General features: G+C 37.5%; 1 protein-coding gene across 2 annotated transcripts in view; it reads left to right on the top strand.

The window, feature by feature from the left end:
• The window catches only part of LOC122812062 (zinc transporter 1-like), a 292,558-nt gene that overhangs the window by 237,899 nt on the left and 30,318 nt on the right, over positions 1–24,341 (top strand). Inside the window, exon 3 of one of the 2 annotated variants that reach the window (XM_044084359.1) lies at positions 23,753–23,791. The exons of the other annotated variant lie outside the window; for it this stretch is intronic. Coding sequence (XP_043940294.1) covers positions 23,753–23,791 — 39 coding nt within the window. The remainder of the gene's footprint in view (positions 1–23,752; positions 23,792–24,341) is intronic. 2 annotated transcript variants of the gene reach the window in all.

The raw sequence follows: 24,341 nt of genomic DNA, 5'->3' as shown, positions 1-24,341 counted from the left end.
CCCTCCCACCATTAGCATAGGTCCTTCTTGTAGGTTAGAGTTTAGTCAATGTGAATCAATCATCTAGAGACACTTTTTACACTACTGAGTGGCTAGCCCTGGCATGGTGCACAGTCTGTGATCCATGTTCTCCTGTGTAGAGGATACTGCACACTACAACTGCTGCCAAAGAAGTTGGTCTATACAACTCTTCCCCCTCTAAGTCATCAGCTGGAGTCTGTGCTGCTGACCAGACCTCCATTCTTCGGTGAGTTTGAGGTGGAAATATTCAGCATGTTTTTGGGAGGTGGGAGGAGCCCCACAGAGACACAAGGAGAACATATAAACTCCATTCTGGCATTGGCCAGAGGTCAAGCTCAAACCACATATCTTTATTGTAACTTGCTAAAACTGTTTGACAAACAGGGTTTAGAGTTTCTTGAAACCCTTGTCAAACATTATTCTATTCAGATGGATACGTTGAAGGATGACCTAAGTAAACTGGAAGTGGACATTAAAATTGACAATAACTTTCCAAGATACAAATTTGATTTTTGCTGCTTTTCTCTAGCATAGACAGTACCTTCACTAAATTGAGAGAGGGCAAAATCAAGAAATTAGAAAGGGACCGGAAGGATTATGAGAATGGTACAGCCTACTCCCCTCCACCTACTTCTCAAACATGAGGACATGCAGAAATATTGAATCACGGAGCAAGTAATGATTTAATGGTTGATAATCTTAATGACTCCCACCAACTAGATGACACAGTCCAAGCAGACAACAATATGTCCCCTGATTGGAAAAACATTTAAGAGAATGCCAACCTCAACCTAATCAAACACCTGAAAACCAGGGTTTTTACAGTGGTCAGAAATAACAACAACCAAGAACCCAAGGCACACAACAGAACCAGGGACCAAAGAAACAATCTCGGAGATGGAGGTAGCAACTGGGAATGTCATGCTAGTTAATGAAGATGTGGATAGTGGAGTGGTCATTTGTACCAATAAACAAGGTGACTTTAAAATTTATAATTTTACACTTAAATCTGTCAAACCTGAACTTATAGAAGTTCTAGCTCGAGGTCTTTCATTTGTGCCTACTAAAAAGGCGGATATATCAAAGACTCTAGTTGATTTGAAAATGTATATGCAGAAATTAAATCTGCAGTTATTGATGGGTAGAAATGCCTTAATATGTAATGACTTTAGAATTTTCAGCTTATTTAACCCTCCCTCGTATGCAACCTTAGGGCTATTTAAAAAACTTTGTGAAATGGACATTAGAAATGCCTTGCTAAAACCTGTTTATAAACAAGGTGCAAATTTAGGACATTTTCAAATGCAGGACCTAATTGAAGTGAAACTATTCAACATCAGAGTAATGTGACCCAATAAAGGGGGTGGGTTGATCTTTATGGAAGAAAGGGATTATATCCATAGGATGAGTGAAATGTTAAACAGTGAAGCCTATGAAATGGTGACAATTAATTACCTGAACAGGGCATACCACCAGGTCAGGGCTGCCATTAATGACATGTTTTTGGGAGGCAGAATTAACTTAGACATTTGTAATTATTTAACCATAGCAGCTCCTTTGACACCAGTCATCTTCAGAATCCCCAAAATCCATAAGGATATGGACCCCCCGCTTAGACCTATAGTAAATGGGAGGAATACCATTACTTATGCCTGCGCGAAATTATTTGACAATAAACTAAAGAAATATCTAGAATTGAAACAACAGATAGGTAAGGATTCCTGGAGTTTCTTGCAGGCATTAAATGAACTTGAATTTAATCCGGAATATAATTTTTTGAAAATTGATATCAAAGATGTGTATACCGTTATCCCACAATCTATTGGTATAAGTTGGGTCACAGAATTCTTGGTAGATAAAGGGGTCCAGGGAGATGAAATCAATTTGAGAGTTTGTTAGAGAGGATCTTAGGTAATCATTTTTTTCTGTTTGATAGAAAAATATTACCTACAGAAGAGTGGAGTTGCCATGGGGTCTCCATGTGGTGGAAGCTTCGCCAATTGTATCATGGCACATTGGGAGAAGAAATTCCTGTTCCAAAACCCAAGATTTTATAATAATGTAATTTGCTACACATGATATCTACATGATATGTTTCTGTTAATCAAAGAGGACTTGGAGGACATTAACTGGCTTATGGAGGATATGTCCCATATGTCATCCTTTTTACAATTTACCTTCAAATTTAAGATATGGCAAATTTCCTACTTAGACATCCTATTAAGTAAGGATATTGTTAACAACAGGTACACAGCTCATATTTATGGGAAACCTATATATTCTAATGATTTCTTAAACTTTCAAAGTAATCATCCCTTACATCAAAAAAAGAGCTGTTGTAAAAGGGCAACTTGTAAGGGCAGCTAAAATGAATTCACTAAATCAAGATTTTGATGTAGAATGTCAAAAACTGAAGAATATGTTTATTAGGTGAGTGTACCCCCTGAGTTTATTGGAGGACATAATTTTGGAAGTGGGAAAAAAAAGGATGACAGGGCACTTTAAGCCTCTTTTGAGCAGGAACATTTGGGAATTCGATGAATACCAAAATTCCCCTATATTATCAATGGGTTCCGTGGTGGATGATGATGTTAGCGTTAGCTTCATAACATTTTTCGAGGATGCTACTGCATTGAGGAAATTTTGAATAAAAATTGAGCCCTAATTAATGAAGATATGACAATTAGAAGTAAACTAATGCCCAAGCCCAAAATAACATTTTAAAGGGAGTGTAACATCAAGTCCATCTTAGAGAGGAATATGAAACCTTATCTTCCTAATAAAGGTATGAGAAAATGTGGCAGATGCCCCTATTATAAATTCATCCAAGTAACAACATCCTTTATTGTTTCGGATGAGCGATATGTAATAACAGGTAAATATGACTGTAACACAAGAGGGGTAGTTTACCTAGCTCAGTGCCAGCTATGCACCTGTTTTTATATTGGTAAAACTGAAAGGCACTTTAAGCAAAGGATATATGAACATCAGTATAGGATAGGTAAACAGAATACAACAGATGCCCTGGCTAGGCATGTATTAGATGAACCAAATCACTATTTTCATTATTTAATTATTGAGCAAGTAGAACCAAATATCAGAGGGGGACCATGGTCTCTGAACTTGGAGGAAAGAGAGCTTCTATGCAATTGAAGCTCAATGCACATTAATTTCCAGGACTTAACAATCATTGTTCCTTAAAATGTATTTTAAAGTTAAATCACTGCTGAGATAATTTAAATGGTTCTGCCTTTAGGAGGTATTTTCTATGATTTTATATATAGTACATACTAAGTGATATAATCTGACAGATTAGCTCACATGGAAATTTCAAAATGTGTTTTTAAATATGCTAATTTTCACTTATTTAGTATAAGAAAGGGGTAGTTTTGTGATGTCATAAATTACTGTGTACTTATTTCAATGTATGAAGAAGCTCATTTATTTTATGTGAACGAAAGTGCTCATAATTAAAAGTTTTATTTGGACTTTGTCGATTTTTCATCTCTGAGTTGTAATAACCCAAATTTGAAATTTAAATTTGAAATTTGGAATTGTTCAAATTTGTTGTTGCAAATTGTTCAAATGTGTCATGTCAAAAAAGTATTGGAATATTGATTTGTAAACAGTTTTAGAAGTCTAATTTATATCAGGGTAATTAAAATAACCCAGTAAAATAACCTTTTGGGTATTACAATATGAATCAAGAGCATTTATAAGGCCAGCATTTTGGACTATTTTCATGAATGTTTCTCTGTTGTTACAAATCAGTCTAATTCTATGCATATTGAATCCATGTATTAATCATTTTAAACTAGTAACTAATAATAACTTCAATAAAAGTCAAACTTTCCTTTATCAACAAGAGAACTCCACCTCCATTTCTTGTTTACATTAAACACTTATAACCTGTAAAAGACATATTGCTAGACTCCCATGCCACTTTGATAACAGCAACATTTCTGTTGCCATTTGTAATTATAAAAGACAGTTTTGAGCTTTTGTTTCCTAAACTCCTTGTATTACTGTAATATACTTATGTATTTATTTATTGACATTTGTTTACCGGGAAAGTCTGACTAGGCCTATTTTCAGCAGAGGCCAGGGGAGAAAAGCTCCAAATCTATACAAAACATTTTAAGAACAACACTTTTACAATCTTCAACAATAAAACAAAAACAGCTGCAGTTTATAACAAATTAAACATAAAAAAATTATTTAAGAATCGAGACAAGGTATATGACGATCATTTAATATTTAGAGAAATTTTACACAGTTTGTAGAGAAATTAAAGATAGGTTGGTCTAATATGAATAGGAATTTATATATGAAGAGAGGAGAAAAATAAGCTTATGATATATTTAGAGAGTCTGTATTACCATATCGAATGGTAAAAATGTTGAACGCTCACATGAGCGAAAACGCAGGAGAACAAACTTGTTTTTTTTGGGTCGCAGTACTATGAGGATTGAAATATTTGCCCTTTCCTCACTGTAGTACAACCTTGGAGTTAGAATATATACTTAGCGAGGGGTGTGGGGGGTGCAGCCCCCCACAATAGCAAGTTCGTTTTACTATGTTTTCATTCATGTGAGCGTTCAACATTTTTACCATTTGATATGGTAATATAGATCCATATTTAGAGAAAGGTCAGGGAAGAGAGTTACATAGCAATAAGCAAGTACGTCAAGAAGGGAGAGTAAGGAAGTAAAAGGAATGAAAAGATACCTGTTTGCATTTAGGGATGGGTATAGTTTATCCTGGATTTGAGCAAGAACAGAGCCAGGTTTTAGGTAGGAAGTCTTTCAGAGTGGTTTTGAAAGATGGGAGAGAGACGGTATAGACCTGATGGATACAGGTAAGGAGTTCCACACCTTAGCAACCTTGTATGAGTACAGACAATGCCCACCAGTGGCTGTTAAAGCTTTCTGAGTAATACTTTGGAGATGTATCATGTTGTTAGATGTGCAAATGAGAGTGGAATCATCTGTGTATTGTATTAGTGTGGCCTGTTGTGTAGAAGTATAGAGGGTGTTGGTGAAAATGTTAGAGGAGAAGACCAAGGACAGAGCCTTGTGGTACACTGGTGGTGACTGAAAGGTAGGAAGAGTGGGTGGAGTGCCATTTTACTGACTGATACCTATTAGACAAATAGCTTTTGAACCACAGAAGGGTGGGCTGAGAGATTCCTAGTGAGGACATTTGAATAAGAAGTTTGCTGTGACAAACTGTGTTGAAGGCTTTAGACAAGTCTAGAAACAAGGAAGAGACAAGTTTGACATCATCTCTAGCTTTATTGACAGTATCTATATAGATTAGAAGTGCAGTGCTACTACTATGGAAAGGACTGAAGCCATGCTGTGTAGGGGATAGGAGTTCTTCCTGTAGGAGATAGTCTAGCAATTTCTTTTGAATACATTTTTCAAGTATTTTAGTGAGGGGAGATAAGATTGCTATAGTTCTAAAATTATTAATGTATGTTGAATTGCCTGTTTTGTGCAGAGGGATTATGTGCAATTTTTTCCAAAGGGAGGGGTTGTGAGATTCCTGGATTGACCTATTTATAAGGTTTGAGACAGGATAGACAATTCTAGTGGCTGCTATTTTTATGTATTCATTTGGAAGGTCATTAGCTGAAGAAGAGCATGGTGTAATTTTGTTTAAGAGAAGTTTTATATAGGAAGTGGGCACAGGTTTGATGGTGAAAGTGGATGTGGTGATATGTGGCTGTTGGGCAGGGGTGGAATTAGATGTTGAGGAATCCTTTGTTAGAGATGCTATACTATCTATAAAATAAAAATTGAACTGCATTGCAGTTTCAAGTTGTGAGTTATCAGGAGAGGGGTTGGGTTGTAAGAGTTCTTTAATGGTTGCCAACATTTTTTTTAGGGTTACATTTAATATTATTCTGAAAGTTTTTATAGTATAGTTTTTTGTCTTCATTTATTTGATTTTTAGTATGATTACCAAGCATTCTAAGGTTTTCAAGATATTGAGCTGTTTTATTCTTTCCATGCTTTTTCTCTATCCTGAATTAGCATTCTACTCTTTTTGGTTAGCCAGATTGCATTGTTTGTTTTTAGTCTCTTCCTTCTAGGAGGTGCAAGGCTGTTTAGGATTTTTAGAAAATTTTATTGAATTCAATTACAGCATTGTCTAGGGGAGGATTTTTAGGAAGTTCCAGTTAATAGTTGATAGTGTAGTAATGAACATGTCTGGGGTAAACTTGGAAAGGTTATGTGTTGTTTTATAAATATGCTGTTTAACTGGATGTGTGAGATGTCTAGTCATATATACTGGGAGATGATCACTGAGAGGGTGTGACATTGAACCTGTGGTGGAGTATTTGCTAGAGTCTAATACTAGGATCCAGTCTAATAGAGAATGTGATGTCTTGCTATAATATATGAGGCTATTAATTAGTTGTGCAAAACATATAAGTTCATACCGGATGTACATGAGTTAGAGTTTGTGTCCAACCAACTGACATTCACATCACCTACTAATATTTTTTCTTGTGGAAATGTTATGGCTGTTCAATGTAGGATATTGTCCAGTATAGCTGTATTGTTGTCAGGAGCGATATAAAGGACATTAATATATATACCTTTATAAAATTAATAGGTACATGTCTACTGGTTCCTTTCTTACACAATTATTGACTTGAGTCTAAAAAAGGAAACTTGTTTTTAATTCACTAAATATAAAGTGTGTGCCATAATCATTGGGCTGCAAGTTGTCTTTCAGAAATAATGTGTAATTCAAAGCAAAGTTTTTCAATATGTCACTAACTTTAAATTGTAAATTTAGGAAAGTTGTCTTAACCAGTTATTAAATAGCATGGTCTTGGTGTAAACATAATCATTCCATCTAAGAGAAGGAATCATCTCACTCAAAAGTAATGTTTTGTTTCTGCTTTCTGTAATTTCCAAGGATTTTAATATTGCTAACCCAATATAATTCAATTGAACTGAATGCAAAACGTTAATACCACAGTGTAACAAGATAACATCATATGATATAGACTATTGTAATAATTTAGTTAACAAGTCTGATGGTTCAGTCAACTTTCAGTCCTGGTAAAACTGAGACAGTAATCCTAGATGGTTCTAGACTGCACTGCATATATGTTCAGTTCAGTATCTGCTACAAGGGATATTTAGGAAATAAGATATTTGATAAGGGGTGAACTAGCCACTGGTTATAAAAAAGTTCTGTCCATTTTTGCCTTAAATTATGAGAAAGTATATAAGGGTATGGAAGACATGGGAAGAAGGAATGAAGACATACATGAGTATCTTAGTTCTATTCCCCTGTCAAAGGTACCTGAAGAGGAAGAGTTGTGAATAATTAATGAAAGAGAAGTTAGGGAATCTCTGGCCATGCAGAAGACTGATGAATCACCAAGAAGTGATGGAATACCAGTTTAAATATGGATAATGGAGAAAGCTAAAGTAGTAGGAATATAGAAAATGTTATTCAATGAAGTTCTTATGGGGGCTCTGCAATGGCCTCTTAGAAGAAGGGAGTGACTGTGGTTATTACAAAGAAAAGCAGGGATCAAAGAGAGGTAGGTTATTATCAGCCCATAATGGTGCTCCGTCATCACTTGAAGGTTGTCATATCCATAAATCAACTAGGTTGGCATGACTGCTACCAGGAGTGATAGAACATGGCCAGTTTGAATTTATAACTGAAAGAAGAATTTTTGACAATATGAGTATTGATGATGATGCAGGATGCTAATGACACATGTACAGAGGTAGCCCTGATATCACTAGATCCTGTAAAAGCATTCTATAGGGCAGACTAGATTTTTTGTTTGGGGTACTGGAACATATGGGCTGTTTGGGGAAATTTGTTGAGATGCTAAGTATGAGGGAGAAGAGGCCAGGATGAAAATCCAAGGAGGTTTATCCCCATGTTTTAATTTATCTAGAGGTACCAAGCAGGGGTGTTCTGTTTCCCCTAAGCTGTTTGCTTTATATTTTGAAACATTAGCCAGTTTAATACTGAACATGTGGTATCCATGGCAAAACCTGCCTTTGAAAATTGCCCTTTAGGCAGATGATATCATTCTAATGTTGTGATCTACATCAATAATTATATACAGTTTTTAATATTTTGAAGGGTTTTACCTAATTTTCAGGATATAAAATCCATGAAGAGAAAACTATTGTGATTGCAATCAATGGTCAAAATGGACAATATATACCAACAGGAGAATCTCTAGAAAAGATTAAGGGTGAGAGGAAATATCTTGGAGATACCCTAAAAGTTTCCTATGTGGAATCTTGGTAAGCAGCTTGGGTATCATTCTAGGGAAGATACAAAAGAACTTGCTAACTTGGAAACTGCTTGATATGGACATAGATCAAACAGTCCAAGTACTGTATTGGCATGTGATTCCTCACATTCTATACTTAGGGCAGGCATTCTGAACAGTGCCAGCTCAAATGCTGAGGCCTGAAACAAAAAAATGGATGAAAATTTTACTTTGGAAAGGAGGTAAACCTCATGAGTAATTGGAGAGGGTAATATTATAATAGAAGCAGGAGGAGGTTTGGGGGGGGGGGCTCCAGACATTGACAGGTACTTTATGGTCACACAATTCTTGCTACATTCATGTTGTTGAAATATCACTGCCCTGTCAATCAATTTCTTCACCATTACTTCAGGCAATGTCAGAACAGTTTAGTTAGTTCTTTCAAACCAAAGGGTTAAAGGGGTGGAGGCAGGATATACTGCCCATAAGGGGGAGAACAGAGGACAGTGGGTAGAGCTCAGCAGTCAAACACTGAAGGTTGTTAGATCTGAATGTAAAATACTAAGATGAATTGATATTATCACATGCCAATACACATACACAACTGTTTTTTGACTTTGTTTATATGTCCATATCCAGCAGCAGTGGTTTTGCCAGTGTGGTGGTTTGTTACCTTACACAGCAGGCTGGTATTGGGTTTGAGTCTCAGCTGAGCTCCTTCTCTGCAGTCCTCTCCCTCCTGCAAAGTAAGAATAAAGGGGTAAGTGCATTTTTTTTTTCTGGGTGGGTGGCTGGTTGGTTATGTGTTTGCCTTACAAACGCAAGGTACAGGGTTTGAATCTCCCAGGGTATAATTGGCTAGGCTTAAAATGGCTCGCAAGGGCAGTAAGCCTAGTACTAATCTATGAACCTATGAACCTATTAAATGATAAGGTACTTAGTTGGGAAGAGGCTCACACAAAAAATGCAGTTCCAAGAGAAGTTTTATTTTTACCTTTATGCTGTCTTACAATCCCCCACCCCTTTCTCTGTCATGGGACTAAGTACCTCAGGGTGAATGGATACAATTGTAAAACTGAAATAATACATTTGACACAAGACAGTCCAGTGGAAAGCGGCATAAAAATGCTGCATGGAATTTTTAAAGACGCATGAAGACATAGTGGAAGGCAAAAGGCATTGATGGACAGGAACACTAGGAAAGAAAGTATACAGTGCTTAATGACTAAATGTATGCACTATATCAAGGAGCGCAATACAAGTAATGAAATTCATGATTGTTGCCTGGAAATACTAACACAAGTATTTTTATATACCAGTCAGTCTTCATAAAGTTTTTTTTCTGAAAGTTAAAGTGGACTATTGAGGTGCTTGAGTGATTGATGACATAGTTTCTGAGTGGCATGCATTGCACTGTTGGAGACAGGACTTAGACAAAATGATGAGGGTCATAAGCAAAGGTAAAGAAGACCCTACAGAAGAAAAGCTCTTTCTAGGACTGGGAATAGGGGTGAGGTATTGCAGGAGATAATGTGGATTGTCTCCCTAGCAGACAAGAAAACTATAACTAGGAAATGGGAAAAAAGAGTGATCCTGGACTATAGATAAAGTGCAGTGCTTGGAAGACAAAATTTTGGAAGTGGAAAAAGTGAACGTGAAGGGGAATGAGACAAGATTTGTAAACTGATGGCTACTATGGCAGAGCTATCTAAAAAAAGAAGCTGAGAGAGAAGGATGAAGGGGGTGAGGGAGCTAAGTTGCTGACTTGTATAAAGTCACGGCTGGTAGGTTAGGGGGGACATTTGGCTCATTTGTAATGTTTTTTTTTTTTGTTTTTGTTTTCTTTTTGCTTTAGTTCTGTCTTAGTAGCTGTCATATATAGGTTAAAATGCTGGAAAGTTAAAGGGGGTCCAATATTCAGCCTTGAACTACAGTTTGTATGCATCAATAACTCCTGTATAGATTGTTGTAAAGGTAGTATGAGTAGGATTAGGGCATGAAGCATTATCTCTGGTAATACAGATTCAATGGAGCAATTTATGATAGTATATTAATGATTATCTATAATAGATCAAATTATCTTTAAAGCTGGTGCTTAGCATTATGAAAGCTAATACCGAGAAGGTTTGATATAAAACCTTAATATGCAGATAACAAGAGACATGATCTTTGACTTGCTAACTGCTCTTCTTTGCAGATGTATATAATGCATGATTTCAAGTTTTTATAAGATTCTACCAATAATAATTGAACATCATTCTTTACAAGGAAATTAGCAATACAATATGAAGGGCAGTGTATCCAAACTGGAAAAACTAAGGCTTGAAAAATGGACCATGGTCAGTGAAATGGAACCCTCTTACGTGTTTGTAAATAATGTACAATTTATGCTATAGGTTTATGTTGATGTTATTGATTATTATCATAGGATTATAGGGGGTTATTAGGTTATCAGCCCTAATAGGTTGTTTTAAGCCCAGCCATGCTTTCCAAAAATATTAGCCATGTTTTGATTCCATAGATTTTTGCTGGGGTATATAAAACTCTGTCATGGGTGATCAAGCATTTGCAATGTCCCCTTGTCTAACAGAGACAGGGTAACAGACCAAGGGTAAATTTACAGTTTCCCATCCACTGATCCAAGTTGCACTTGAATAGGTACAAGTGCAACAATTCAAGTGCAACTTGGATCAATGGATGGGAAATCATAAATTGCACTGATCCCAGTTGCAATTAAAAAGGTGCAGAGAAAAATTCTGCTTCACTTGGATGTAACTATTCAAGTGCAACTTGGATCAGTGGATGAGAAATCATAAATTGCACTGTTCCAAGCTGCACCTGAATAGGTGCAGAGAAGAACTCTGCTTCATATTGTTGAGAAGACTGTTCCACAGAAGGGGCAGTCTCTGAGACACATATGTGTCTTTCCAGCATATCTTATTTATGTAGCAGATGAGATTTAGGTCCCTGAATTTTGTGTTTCAAATGCTATTTGTTTTGCAGAAATGCAACAAGTTCATTAAGGTTGGATCAGAGAATGCTTTGTAGGTTAAACACAGATTGCCTTTCAGCAACCTGTAGGAGACCAAGTGTAAGGATAAGCCTTTGACGTGGTCTGCATATTACAAGTTGCCTACACTATGTATTATTTTTTTCATGGAGCCTCTGTGGACGCTCCAGTTGTTTCATATGCCTAGCCAGGTACAAACTGAAGGGGGCATTGTATTCTATGATTGATTTAATTAGCCATGAGCACAATGAAATAATGACATCTTTAGACCTAGATGCCATACCTTTTCTTTTGAATTGTGTGACATAAAAAGATGTCATTGCAGTAGATACATGATGATCAAAGGCCAATTCACTGTATATGTGCTTATTCAATAAAGGAGTGTAATGTTTAATGCAATGAATATGGCAAATGTTAATGTGATTTGTTTTCTTGTCTATTAACACATGTGCATATGTCTTAAGAAATAATTTAATACAAGCATTTTAAAAATAATTTTAATGAGCAGCTATATATAGTAATTCAGGAAGAAAGAGTAAACATGAAAAAGTAACCTGCACTTTATTCTTAAAAGCAGCTTTGTCAAAGCCATTTATATACTATAATTTGCTATGTAAACACTAAAACATTCCTTTCATTATATGATGCAAACAATTTGCTGTTTGTGCAATCATGTGCTTAACAACAGGAGATAATTATACTTCCCTGTACATTAGGTATGTATTCAACATTTGTGGTACTTACACTGTACGCCTCTGTGCAGATAAGTCAGATCCTAAAAAGGACTTGTCTATGAATCACTCAAAATTCATGCCATACACAATCAACACAGCTCCCCTGTACAGGATGGCACACTACATATAAGTCAGCAACCCAGTGTAAGATTATGACCCTTGTATGTCAGACCTCTCATTCTTATTTTATATTTGTTCATATTAAATTTGAAATTATCCTGCCTCAGTATAGTCAACTGCTTTATCAGTCACTTTTCATAGTCTTTCTTTAATCCATCAATAATAGATAATTCAATTATGCATACAATACATTTCAAGCCTTTCATTACCTGTAAATCATATTTTTGGAATTCCTCCAGTGCTGACAAAATACCAAGCAGATGACAAAGGAACCCGTATTTTCCTAATAGTGTAATAAATATGCACAATGTGTAGTGTTCTTCATCAACTATTATCTGCCAAAATCCTTAGTTTTCATCTAATACTAAAAATCACTTAACACTCGGTAGTAAAATTATTTACTTGTAAGCAATATAGAACACTCTTGTTTAAGCACTATTTTTTTTCTTGTTTAATTACTTTAATCAGATCTTACAGAGCAATACAAATGTAAAGCCTTTACATCTTTATATCTGCAGGAAAAACAACAGTCCCAAGGATGAAGCAGCAGCAAAAACTAATAAAAACCAAACCACCAGTCTGACCAAACAATGAAGGAAACCACCAGCAACATCCCCTTACAGTGTCTGCTGTTGTCAGGGCTACTTTTATATATGGAGTCAGATTGTAAACATTTTTTTAAACAGTCATATCCAAAATACAAGAAGTACCAAAAGTATTTGTGTTAGTGTTGTTAGAACTTGAATTGTTAACACCTGTGACTCCATATGGCTTATTTGTAATAGTAATAAATTCCAGTGATTTTTTTTTTAATTTGTATTGGGGAATGCTGGGACCATCCGCGGTGGTGCAGTGGTAACATTGTTGCAGTAAGAGGTTCTCCCATTCGATTCTCGGTTGGAGTGCAGGGAGTGCCTTCTGTGTGGAGTCTGCATGTCCTCCCCGCGGTTGGGTGGGCATTTGAAAGACATGCGTAAATGGGCATGCCTTCATTGAAGGTTGAACGTCTAGCTGGCACCTCGGCGTTTGTCAAAATCTACTGCCAATCATTAGCGGACTGGAGTTCCGCTGTGGCGACCCCTAATTGAGAAAAGATGAAAGACAATAACGACAACAACATTGGGGAATGCTGGGCTATCAATGCCTTTTCTGGATGTTACCCTGACTTGAGATACATCTAATAATTGTTTCACAAGTGGAATACATAGGAAGGAGACTTTTGTTAACAGTTATTTGCATTATTTAAGCAACCATCTTGTTTTTATGAAAAATAATATACCAAAGGGTCAGTTTATTCGTGCTTCACGAATGATTTCTGAAGTAGCTTATTTTGAATCAGAAGTCAGCTTTATACAGAATATGTTTTTGGGTAGAGGTTACCCCTCAGATTTACTTGGCAAACTAGCTAATGAAATTAGAACAAGAAGGGCTACTGATTTTCCACCGATTTTAAAAAATGGTTTTAGTACTATTACAAATAAGCCACTTGGAGTCACAGGTGTTAACAATTCAAGTTCTAACAACACTAACACAAATACTTTTGGTACATCTTGTATTTAGGATATGTCTGTTGATGCATTTAACATCAGGTCAATTATTACTAGAAACTGGAACATCTTATGTGGAAATAGTAAATTAATACAAGTTGTAGGTAATAGACCCCATTTTGTATATAAAAAAAACTGACTGTTTAAAAAAATGTTTACAATTTGACTCCATATATAAAAGTACCCCTAACAACAGCAGATGCTGTAAGGGGATGTTGCTGGTGGTTTCCTTCATTGTTCGGTCAGACTAGTGGTTTGGTTTTTATTATCTTTATATCTGTAACCATATTATTCATTGATTCAATTGGTTCTAATTAATAAACCTAACATATTACAACTAATTCTCAAGCAGTCTACATTATTAATTGTACTGCACATCTAATTACATGCCTCACCCTTCTATAATGCATACATTTAAATTTATATCCTGAATAACGCTTCTATTACATCTAATATGTCTTATACATTACTTACTTACATATGACCTATATTACTACACACTCAGTATTTCCCTTTTAAGTTTTCCTTATATACAGTATATCAGTTCCCTTGTCATTTACTTGTAATTCTGTCATGATAAAACTCTAGTGTTATCTTGCACACGGCCCTACCACAGTTAGTTGTACTAATAAAATATCATCCCATAGGAATGGAAGTATAAATAAAACTGTGGTCTTGGTGCTGGGTGCTGGTACAGCTGTCTCATCCAGGGGACAGGGACTACTGTTTTCTCAGTAGGCCAGTTGTTGCAGTTTAAGTGAAAGTTTGCACATCACAAATACCTCTCAAGCCATTGATGGTAGCTCTTATAGCATATCTCTCAACTGTACAGATTTTGCAGAATCCAATAAAAATTGTAGTTTTCTGGAAAATCTTTGAATATTGAAGTCAGTAAATATGACATACATTTGAGTTTCAGACTTCCTGTCCTTCAGAAAATGTGTCTTAATGCAAAACCAGTTATTCCGCAATTTTCTAAGTTTATAAGAGCAATGTTTAAAGTCTGCCCCTAATTTTTTTCCCTCTTTATTTTTGGCTTGTCCATGTTTCTTCTGCTAAGTAGAGATGTAGACCAGTGGAGGAAAGCATATGCCTGTTGAGGAGGATGGTGGAAGCTCTTCTGGTAACATGGCTGCTCACATCAGCCACTATTAAATGAATCTGGGGGCATAAACAGAAAAATCTCAAACTGGTGCCCAAATGGCAATTTCTACAATCTGATAAAACCTCACAGGAAAAGATTGGGTACAAGTAATTCTTACATTATAAGGAATGAATGGACCAAAATACATTGAGGAGGCCTTATAACTGGCATGCAGTGAGGGCCCCAAAATAAATAAGCTATATAAATAAAGCTCACTTCCCCAGTCCCATAATATCAGCAACGGACAGGACATCTAAATGACAGGAATTTCCATTAGTACAAAGTATATAATAATAACTAAAAAAGCAATAATATAGCATTAGAGGACTGTGATATGGTTTGGTCTCTCATAACCAAAATATTGTGTGCTTTGAGACATGGATGTCAAGAAGTTCACCTCAAGACTGAAGCTCGAAATGTGAGTCTTGACATCTATGTTGAGAACACATAAGCTAGAAATACCAGAATAAAAACCGGCAGGACACGGCTATACCTTAAAACCTTTATTACATAAAATCACAGCTAGGTTATGATCAGTCAGACGCAATCATATTTTTTGGCACTTGTGGAACTTTCAATGCTCCCATGCACTGCAGAATTTAGAGAAACAATAGTGCACTAGTACTGTGTTACAGTTTTGAAATCTGTAACACATTTATTACTACCACACAAAGAGTAGCCACCACAGAAATGCAGAAGAAAGCTATTAAACTCTTTACTGGAACTGTTAAACACTTCACTCAGACTTTTTTAAGTTAATACAAAGTGTTTAACAGTTAAAATGAAGTGTTTTAACAGCTTCCTCCCCCTCTTCTTTGATGGCTATTGGTAATGCTCTAACATGAGAACACAGTATAACAAAGGTGAGGGGTTGCTTATTATACACCTTTCTGATACTAGGGAGGTGCTCAACATACAGGATTATGATAAAGTCTACAATCGTAGCCTTATTGTTATGTGTTGCCAAGACATTTGTGGTGAATCTTGGCAACCATGATGAGAACACATAAACAGTTAGGATCAGTGAACCTCAATTATAATTCTTTCTAGTGCATGAAGTTTTATTTACTCTGTGTACTATCAGTTACAGAAAAAAAGAAGAAGCTCAAAGTACTTAGTGAGTGCTGTTACACAGACAGTGTGTACATGTTTAATTTATTTAAGAATGTTGGGTGTTGACAAATAAGGAAAGTCTGGAACATTGTTTTTTAAATATTGCTTTTATTTAGTTAAATAAGTTACTTACAGATGTAATGTAAAGTTCTGCAGACAGACCTAAAATATGAGGCAAGATATTCAGGACAGTTGAAAGTGAAGTAACATCTCTTGCATGACATCTGACAGTAACAGCGCTTAGAGGGTATGTAACAATTGTTACACACATTTCTGAAACTGTTGTTACAGTCGGGTCTCATGCCACAATAGCATTTTACAGATTTACATATTTTTTCCAGTTTGGAGCTTCATCATGTCGTCATGCACTACAAGCTTGTATTTTCACCAATTTGTAAATGTAATGATGGCACCCCATATAATATTAAAGCTCACCCCCTATATAACACTCTTATCAGACATCCAGTTAATTATCCATCAGGGGATACAGATCAAACACTTTCTGATATTCTTTTTCATTACATCAATAAAGCATAAGATGAACATTATATGTGTACTACAGAAGAAAAAATAAATCCTACTCAACTACATCTCATACAAGTTTAAATAAATATAACTAACAGTAGGCACAAATCCTGTATGGAGCTTTATTACAATACATTGAACATTAACTTCTAGCATATTCCTAAAAGACTTACCCCTGGATTTAATAAAAACTGTGTAGGCACCATATTGAGCCTACACAGAATGTATTCATGTACGTGGCCACGGTTCCCCCTTGGCAGTGTGCCATGCATATTAAGGATGGTGTACTGTCGAGGGAGAGCATAAAAACAGGGATATTGAATGAGTGTAGGGAAATGTGTAGAGGCTACCTGTGGTTGTGGATGCCTGGTCAGATGTCATGTACAGAGTGAGGGTCCCTGTAATGCTCCCTGCTACTGTTAAAATGCTGTGAATTGTGTTAATTTGTGTAATATTTCATTGCTATGCTATTTATGTTTTTTTCTGCATGTTTGCAGCAATGCCAGGTTGTGCTCACATATAGACAGCTGACATCTGCTTCACATCTAAAAGTAGAAAATTAATGTAATTAATTATCATAATTAATTTCTTGTGTTTTTTTAATAGAATTGTGGTTTGCGTGGCACAGTGCAGTATGCCGTAAAGCAGAGTGGCGCTTATACATATATAGCCAACACCAGCCAGACATCTAAAAATAGAAACCAGATGTAATTAATTACTTATTTGTAGGTCTGTTTAAGCATGTTTCCATGGTGCAGTGCTCAGCAACTCTAACAGGTAGCCTAGTAGTATATGTGAAGGTATACTAGTCTTCATAATATCCAAGTCACTAAATGGGTAGAGTTATGTAGTAGGTCCTGGATTTGAGTCCATAGCAGGCAAAACATGTCTGTAATTTACTTTACTGTTTTTGTTTAATTTAATAAAAAGTTTTGAAATATGTCACTGCTGCGTGATGCTAAGTACTGCTTAAACACACTAAGCACTGATTAAACATGCTAACGGCTACCACAGTTTGCGTAGTGCTAAGGTTCACTAAAACCACGGTTGTGCTAGTTTTTGCACTGTTCAGCTCTGCTTCTCTGGTTTGCACTCTACTAAGCAATGTGCTGCTTTTTCAATATTGCTCAATGATGTGTACGGGCAGGAAAACAGTCTATATTAAGCACAATAGGTGGGAATTCTGCACCATTCTTTAGAGTTCAATCAACTGTTGATATGGCTGGTGGTGCTGGTGAAGGTGTATGCTTTCAGGTGCAGAGATGAGGTGTTCAGGAGTCCAGGGTCTTTGTTGGGCTCTGGTAAGGAACCATGAACCCAGGCTACTGCAAGGCAGTTTCCGGGGCTCAGAGTGTAAGAAGGAGGCCTGGGACTGGTTGGTCAGGAAACTCAACAGTGCTACAGGTATCCCCTGCACAGGTGTGCAGTATCATCACCATTATGATGACCTCAAAAGGAGAAAGAGGGGAACCTTGGACACCTGGGACCAAGAAGCAAGAGATGGGAATGCCCCACAAATATGTAAGTATGTTATCCACTGTCATACCAAAATGCAAAGTAAATGTCTGCAAAACTGGTGTGCATAATAGTGTGCTTCTCTCCCAACAGCTGCAGCTGAGAGGGCTCACAATGTCAAGTCCCATGCCAGATGCCTGGCCAGGTTGTACCATGAGTGTGGTATGTACGTATTTATTATACTAACTGTAGTGCAATAAGCAAGAAAGAGTAAAGCATTTACAGCAATAAAGTATACCCAAGAAAATCTGTAGTCCAACATATAAGCAAGTAGAACTGTAGTACAATAAATGGGCAATTAGAGCGGTAGTACAATAAATGAACAATAACTGTAGTTCAATAAACAATAAATAATACCAATAACAGTAAGCAAAATGGTGTGCAGCTGGATTGTGTTGTCATAATGATTGCAGTAGAGCTGTATGCATTGCATGTTTATGGTAAGGTTGCTGCAGTCATGTGTAACACTGTAATAGCTGTAGAATGCAAAACTAATGGCCTGCAGACTGTATTGCTTAACTCATAGTATGGTTCAAGGCTGCCTCAAGGCCAGTATCTGTCACATAATGTTCCCTTTTCCTCCTACTTTAAGTAATAAAGGTATATGGGTGAGGTAGCCCACACTATGGGCAGATATTGTGCGTGGAATTCATAGATATTTATCAGCAATACCAATAAAGTGTGAACCAGCATTGCTGATTCTAAAATACATCTGTTTTAATGTATGCAGTATGGCTATATTCCATGCATGTGTGTTCTACTATCACTGCAGTCAATTGTAACACTGTAATAGTTCTAGAATGCAAAAAAAAAATGTCCTGCAACATGTATGGTTAAACTCATAGCATGGTTCAAGGTTGTCTCCAGGCCATAACCAGTCACGTAATGCTCTCATTTTCTCGTACCCCAGGAACAAAAGGTATATGGGTGAGGTAGCCCATGTTATGAGCAGATATTGTGTGTAGACTTCACAGAAATTTAAAAGCAATACCAATAAAGTGTTAACCAACATTGTTGATTCCTAAATAAATCTATCTATTTCCAGTATGGCTGTATTCTTGCATGTCTGTACAAAGTTGCTGCAGTCAATTATTACATTATTTGCAGATGTCCCCTGCAGTCACAGCTATTGAGTTCTATTCCCATGCCTGCCAACTAAGCCATGACGGCTGTCTAGTTTATGTCCTGTGCACAAACATGCCACTGAAGTGTCATGATTTCTTGTAATGTAATTAAAACTGTGTAATCTGTCTGTCACAGGATTACCAGAGAAATGACTACCTGGAGTGCAATGTATTACCAATTCCATTTACAGAACACCTTGGTAGTTATATAAGTTCACATTATGTGAAACTGTTCTGTGTGTGTACCTGCATTTGTTATTGCTTGGCCCAGACTGACCCATGCTAACAGCTTGAGAGGTATGTACTTGCTACATCAGCTACAGGAGAACTGTAGTCACTGTACCCAAAACTGATACTACACATGGGTGGAGTATATATTATCAGTAATTTCAGGGTTATAATCTGCAATGTCACTAATGGAATGTTTTCCCCTTCTCTCCCCACCCCTTATCTTCATTTATTTATTATTATTTATTATTATGACTTAATATTAACATATTTTGTTAAACTATATTTTGCGAAAATGTGGTTTATTAGTGTTATGTGTTATTATGATTCAATAGTAACATATTTTGTTAAATTGTTTTGTTGGTCTTTTGCTTTAATTCTTACTGGCATGCTGTTAACATACTGACTGTAATGTTATTTAATGTTGTGTTACATATAATATATATTAATATGTATTTGGATTAACTAAAATGATGTTCCATTCTGTTAATAATAACAATGATTTGGTTATTACTAACCTAAATGTATTGCTATACCTCATTTATCACAGCACATCAAGGTAGGCTGGTTCCAGCTGATCTGCCTACCTTACCTCAATCGGCCGTGGCACAGGTTCCAGCACATCTGGGACTCAGACCGGTCATGCCCACTCTGCTGCCCCTGCACTACCTGTGACATTGGGTACTACCGCCCCATGGGATGGGGTTAGGCTGCCCTCTGGGAGCAGTGGCACCCGAGATGAGCTGCCAGTCTTGGTGCACAGGATAGTCTACTGTGGGTTTGACCACCGCCTGTGCCAGTTTTAAGGCATGCTAGCTGATCTAGTGGGGCAGCCTTGTCCCATTGCCCAGCCTCCACCACTGCCACCTTCTGGGCAGTGATGGATCAGTGCCAACATTCCCATGGGTGGGGATGGGAATCATGCTGCTGCCTTGTGGAGACACATGGGACTTGGATTCCACAAAACCTTCCCTATCCAAGGTGTTCACCCCTCCTCATGTGTCACACACCACCCCATCTGCTGTCTTGTTTGTCTTGTCTATCTGCAAATGCATCCTCACCTACCCAACTTACCTCCCCCTGTCCCCCCCAAAAAATATCATCCAATACATAGTTCTCCATTTTACACACGTGTCCACTGGACAGACGGAATTTGGTACAATTGGCTTGACAATGCAGTTATGTTTCCCTCTCCCCTCTCTCTGGGGGTGAGAGTTCAAATTCATATACAAATTCTGTCAAAGTGTACAGTTGTTGCTGTACAAGAAATGGATAGCTATGCTCCTTTCCTACACCCTTCCTGCACATCCCTACCTGCCTTCCACTATGTTTTCCCCCCTGCTTGCACCCCATTTCACCACTTTCCGATCTGCCCATTTTCTTTTCTTTATATTAAGCTCAGCTAAATAGAAGTATATTGACTGTATGTGTTTTTAAAATTGTAATACACACTTACAAAATAAACACCTGTTACATGTTTCAAAACCAAGACCATTGCACCTGCAGACCACTGCAGTAACCTGCCACACCACTCAACTCTTAATTAATACAGGTGATTTAAACAGAACATAGTAATTGCCAGTTACAGTCATTAAGCATGTTTCAGCGGAGCTGCACACTCTGCCATACAAACTTGAATACAAATTAATGGAAAAAATGGGAGTGTACGTTGGACTCTGGTGCAATAGTACACCTCTAGAAAGCCAAAGACATAATAATGGATGTAAATGAGGCCTGTGAAAGCAGGTAAATGTGACATTCTATCAGTAACATGTAGAAAGACACCTGCTAAGGCATTACCTGCAAATTACATATTCAACTGGGACCCTGCTGCAGAAATACATCCATATAAAGCCATGCACATACCGATGGATGTAAAAAATGATTGTCACAGCCCCTATGTGTGCACATATATCTTGCAAATACACTTGCTGTAGCAGTAGCTCAGTCTGTTAAAAGGCTTGCAAACAGTACATTTTGCCACACACAGTTTGTTTGTTTGTGTCTTTCAGCTTTTCCCGGTTAGGGGTCGCCACAGCGGAACTCCGGTCCGCTAATGATTGGCAGTTGATTTTTACGCACCGGCTAGTTGAGAATCGAACCGGACAGCATCTTACTGTGAGGCGACAATGCTATTGCAGCACCACCACCGCGGGTACATTTTGCCACACACAGTCCTGGGTTCAAATCAGCACTGAATTTACAGTCTTGTAAAGCCAGCAATTAATGACTGAGTCATGCACTCTTTGTACACACAGTGCATTTCAAATGAAATTACTTCTTTTCACTGATGGAAGTCACAGGCCTGCAGATAGGAACACACTTCACATATCCCTATAGCAAACGTATATGGGCATAAATTGTCACATCATGCAGTAATATACATTCACAGACAATGTCAACACAGGTACTACAAATGAGTGCCACTAATACAGTGCACCACACAGTCCTTTCAGAGTCGCAATGTAGATTACCACACCTGTACAACTGACATACACATTTGAAGTCCCTGCTTGTAACAAGGACTGCCCTCATACCTGCTGCAAATTACTACCTGACTGTAATAAATGGCCTGGCAGTTCCCAAATGGTGAACATATTCACATATATACCCCGTCTTGCTCAAGGACACACCAAACATGTCGCCTAGTACTCTGTTAGTAATACTGTTACCTAACATACTTAAACAAGTGTATTCATTTGAGTGTAAAGGGTACCCTCACTCTGGCTGTGCCTCTACAACATGGTTGACACAGCTCACACAGTTACTCCTACATCTTGTTGTACTCCAAAGTGTTTACACTCTCTGCCTATGTCTATTACCTGCAGCAGCAGCTGCAGCCTGTAGCACACAAATCACTTTGTAAAGGTTACTGCTACAGAACAACCCTCTGTAATGATATGGTCTCCTTGCCCCAGTAATGTCCATCAGAACATATTAGAAAGGAGTCCTAATCTGCGTGAAGGCTTATGTATTGTACAGTGGTTGCATATTATTGGCTGATGATAGTGCAAATCAGCTGTGTTGGTTGCAATTAGCATTTCAGACCCATAGATTGGTTTAGAGGCAGTCACCTGCTGATGGGAAGCATGTTTAAAAGGCAAGCAGCTGGTTATGGGGAACCATTCTCTATGAGACTTTCTTCATACAGATCACACCTTTGTGAAAACTTTACTATCACCACATATCAATAGAGGAGTACTGCACTCCATCAGGTATGTAATTGTTTTTGTGTACAACAGGATGCAGATGGGTGAATAGACTTATGAGGAATAGGGATTACAACATTAAGCCTGTCTTAGACCGGTGCTAATGACATGTCATTGATCTTCTGCTTTCTTACACCTACACAGGATGTACAATATAACAAGGGTGCATTGTCTTTTGTCATTGTGGAACACTGTTCTCGTTGGACTGTCCCTTTATAGTGGTTGTAATAGTCCACTGCTATTTGTCTGGCACTGTTCTTATGACATATTATTGGAGGGTTGCCCCTAGGGGACACACCACAGTAGACTCTAGTGTTGGGTGTATGATAATACAGCAGTATTTGTCATGGCACACACAGGAATACCTGAGAATTACTACTATCTCAGTTGTATCCACACACACAGTAAGTTTGCACACTGTCAAGTATGACATGTGTGAGCAAGCAGTGGATAGTGCCAATCATTTTGTGCTTGCTGTATCTGTACATAGTGTACTTCCATGTATGTGATCCTGTAATGTGTCCCCTTTTCATTGACTTTCAGGAATCATGTACCCGAGATGCCATGCACCCTTCTCAGATGCGGAGAATGAAATTATACTGGAAGGATTAAGGCAACATCATCACATCCTACTGTCCAGGGGACGCAAAACAGGGAACAGTAGGCTGCATTGTTGTCAGACTTTGTTTGTGATGTGAATGGCATGGGCCATCAGGGCAGGACATATGAACAGGTTCAACACTGTGCAATGGACATGATCAATGCTGCACGGCAAAGAGCAGCAGATGTAGCCGGGGATCATGCCATCACTGGTGGAGGGCCTGCAGTGGAACAACCACACTCAGCCACTGAGGAATTCCTGGCAAACTTAGGCACACATGACAGCTCCCAGGCATCCATCACACCATACATTGTGGAGGTGGGTGCCACAATTTCCACAGCAAAGAAGCATGCAAGTAAGCTTACTGTGATCAGCATTGTAATACTGTAGCAGTCAGTGTATCAGGCTGTACATACTTTTACATGGGTGTCAGGTGTTTGTTCTTTGGGGGGAGGGTTTAACCTCAGTTTTACTCTAATACTCAGAATGTGACCATTACAACAAGTACTGTAAATGTGAGATATATGAACATATTACCTTGTTGTACTGCAACATATGGTGGTACTGACATTACTTCTCCCTCAACTTTTCACAGGTCCGTCGGGTATTGGCCAAGGCCATGGTCCTCCACCTGGTAAGCATGACATTGTTATGTTAAGGAACATTTATATTCTGTTAAAGTTAAGGGCCAGAATAATCCCCTGTTTAAATATAATTTTGAGTGTAAACAAGGTACAATGTTTTTATTTTCCATTCTGGAACAGGTACCTAAGGATCTTAGAGGGGTAATCACAGGAGTGTAGATGAACAAAAAGAAACACTTTGGCAGCTACAGTTAAGAGCAAATAAGGTTTAAATGAGGCAATTAATCTAAAATGCCTTTTGAAAAACAAAAGGTCAAAGGTAAATAAATTAGGCAGTGAAACATGTATTTTTATATATTTGTTAAGATAGGTGGATTGAGTTTTCATGTGTTGTTTTATTAAGATAGTTTCATGTTCATTAATTAAAAGGTAAATTTTACTGGTCAAGTTTTACTTGATTTATTTGAAGTGATTGTTATAAAGGTCTTGAGTTGAATGTGTATTTTGTTCTGAGGAAGTCTTTTATGGACAAAAGCGGAGAAGAAAAATGTTTGACCGCTTATCCAGTTGTAGGTATTTGTTATTATGAGTCTTGGTGGA

Source organism: Protopterus annectens, chromosome 1.part0 (assembly GCF_019279795.1).
Source record: "Protopterus annectens isolate FY-2018-M chromosome 1.part0, PAN1.0, whole genome shotgun sequence".
Lineage (NCBI taxonomy): Eukaryota > Metazoa > Chordata > Ceratodontiformes > Protopteridae > Protopterus > Protopterus annectens.
Note: the sequence above shows the minus strand (reverse complement) of the source record. Positions and strands in the feature narration are given on the sequence as shown.